Source organism: Myotis brandtii, unplaced genomic scaffold (assembly GCF_000412655.1).
Source record: "Myotis brandtii unplaced genomic scaffold, ASM41265v1 scaffold601, whole genome shotgun sequence".
NCBI classification, from domain to species: domain Eukaryota; kingdom Metazoa; phylum Chordata; class Mammalia; order Chiroptera; family Vespertilionidae; genus Myotis; species Myotis brandtii.
The window spans coordinates 1,063,918-1,064,809 of NW_005370276.1; the positions used below are offsets into that span (position 1 = coordinate 1,063,918).

The 892-nt window shown below is 42.4% G+C and overlaps 1 protein-coding gene across 1 annotated transcript in view; it reads left to right on the forward strand.

Annotated features, from left to right (window-relative positions):
• TRPM4 (transient receptor potential cation channel, subfamily M, member 4) overlaps positions 1 to 892 on the forward strand; it is a 43,919-nt gene that overhangs the window by 28,603 nt on the left and 14,424 nt on the right. Inside the window, exon 12 of the mRNA XM_014550430.1 lies at positions 107 to 134. Coding sequence (XP_014405916.1) covers positions 107 to 134 — 28 coding nt within the window. The remainder of the gene's footprint in view (positions 1 to 106; positions 135 to 892) is intronic.

Consider the following 892-nt stretch of genomic DNA (forward strand, 5'->3'; position numbering starts at 1 on the left):
AAAATCAATAAAATATATTTTAAAAAATAAAAATAAAAATCATCATTCTCCCCTTTAAAAAAAAAAAAGATCTGAATTGCTCCTTCTGGTACCCCAAACCCTTCAGGCGCCACCGAGCTGGGGAGTTGGCGATGGTAAGCAGGTTAGTTAAAATGTCACAGTGCTCTTTCTAAATATATATATAGATTTCAGAGAGGAAGGGAGAGGGACAGAGATAGAAACATCCATGATGAGAGAGAATCATTGATCGGCTGCCTCCTGCATGCCCCACACTGGGGATGGAGCCTGCAACCCAGGCATATACCCTTGACCTGGAATCGAACCGTGACCTCCCGGTTCACAGGTCGAAGCTCAACCACTGAGCCACGGGCTTACTGAAATTTAACAGTTTCGTTCTTCATTAAGCACTTTCCTATTTGTTGTACGCTTCATATTAGGCTCCAGAATTTTTTTTAAAAAGTGGATTCTGACAGTTTTGGCCAGCTTGTTTGTTGCTTTTGTGGAGGGATGGCGTTTGAAGCTCTCTACCCGGCATTTTGGGTGACATCTCCAGCCACTCCCCGGCCTGTCCTTAATCTCTGAGGCCATTCTAACCAGCCCAGCCCCTGCTCTCTGAACTCTCTGATGCAGTGGTTCTCAACCTTCCTGATGCCTCGACCCTTTAATACAGTTCCTCATGTGGTGGTGACCCCCAACCATAACATTATTTTCGTTGCTACTTCATAACTGTAATGTTGCTACTGTTATGAATCGTAATGTAAATATCTGATATGCAGGATGTCCTTTCATTGTTACAAATTGAACATAATTAAAGCATAGTGATTAATCACAAAAACAATATGTAATTATATATGTGTTTTCCGATGGTCTTAGGCGACCCCTGTGAAAGGGT